General features: G+C 42.9%; 1 protein-coding gene across 1 annotated transcript in view; it reads right to left on the reverse strand. All coding sequences in view use genetic code 11, as the record gives it.

Annotated features, from left to right (window-relative positions):
* The window catches only part of EGR_10439 (hypothetical protein), a gene marked incomplete at both ends in the record, with an annotated part of 24,637 nt that overhangs the window by 19,420 nt on the left and 3,878 nt on the right, over positions 1 to 1,339 (reverse strand). The window contains one exon of the mRNA XM_024499688.1: positions 717 to 757. Coding sequence (XP_024345895.1) covers positions 717 to 757 — 41 coding nt within the window. The remainder of the gene's footprint in view (positions 1 to 716; positions 758 to 1,339) is intronic.

The raw sequence follows: 1,339 nt of genomic DNA on the forward strand, positions 1-1,339 counted from the left end.
ACGATGCTAAAGGGTTGGAAAAACCGCAAAATAAAATTACATATGAAATATCTAACTGTTCGCCCACTACTCCTTACGCCGTTGTGGTTGCAAAGCCGACAAAGTAGGGTGAGAGAGCCAGACGAGAAATTCGGAATGGATTCTTATACAGGCAGATTGGAGAAAGAACGATGAAGATGAGATGAGTGAAGTGTCTAGCGGAATTGAGAGCGACAAAGAATCGTAGTGACTCGAAAGTGTCTGGTAAGTTGTCCGCATTCGAGACGGAGCTCATGACCATAAACATCACACAGACGAAAGTGATTCTAATGTCAGACAACACGTTAACCAAATTCAAAAAAGTGAAAATTAGGGGTTTTGTTCCTTTTTAATGACTGTTGATTTGCTAATTGACTTAAGGAAGAAATTTCTGCATAAGAAGCATAACCACATCACCTAGTGAGGCAAAAATCCCTGAAGAGAAGACCCTCATGCCTTGCTGCGTCGGTAGCCAAAACGAAAGCTACCGGACAGAAGAGAACACCAGAGAATCAAATGGGAGAGAATAAGAACTTGATTCAACCTAGAAAGCATAATTCGTTTCTCTGGGTGGGGAAGCATTAAAATTGCTGAGCAGTGAAAAGCAGATAAGTAAATGGAGTGGTCACCCGAGAGTGAAGGAGAACCTACAGATCGCTTTGATGCCGCTGATGGGAATACTGAAGTAGAATGTTTACTTTTCACTGTTCACTCTCGGATGATCGAAATCAGTAGCGACCTGTAAGAAATGACAATCATGTCAACAGGCCTGCTAGAGGTTACTTACCACGCTTGGGAATAATGCAATAAGGGAGGTCAAGAGTCTAAGGGTTAGGGGTTAGGAGTCAATAATAGCTGATTACCTAAGAGAGGGTTAGGTGTACAAGATTCTGCAAGAAGAACTTCCCAAAGGCAGGGAGCGCGTGCGCGAGGTTTAACAATACAGAAAAGTAAACTGATATGCCACGGTGTTTTAAGGCAACTCACAGTAGAAGGTCCCAGAAAATATAGGATATCTTAATGCCCTTATTTGCCGAAGCCCCATGCGGTCCCGGCGCTGCATAAGTTGCACCTTTGTTCTACAATGTTAAGAGTGTTTTTAACTGAAAATATCAAGGTGCACTTGTATGGGTGTGTTGAGGGCCGATGATTGCGAAGGACTTCTGTTGGGCCAAAGGACCATAAATGCAGCATTGTGCTCGACGCATTGAGTTAGTGGAAATAGAAATGGAAGAAGCACATGTCTTCCTACCTGGTTTAATCAGGATGAAGTGTGTTAGTCCAGTAAGTAAAGAAATGAGGTTGAAGGCGAAAATGTAGG

The sequence above is a fragment of the Echinococcus granulosus genome (genome assembly GCF_000524195.1).
Source record: "Echinococcus granulosus chromosome Unknown EG_S00220, whole genome shotgun sequence".
Taxonomy (NCBI): domain Eukaryota; kingdom Metazoa; phylum Platyhelminthes; class Cestoda; order Cyclophyllidea; family Taeniidae; genus Echinococcus; species Echinococcus granulosus.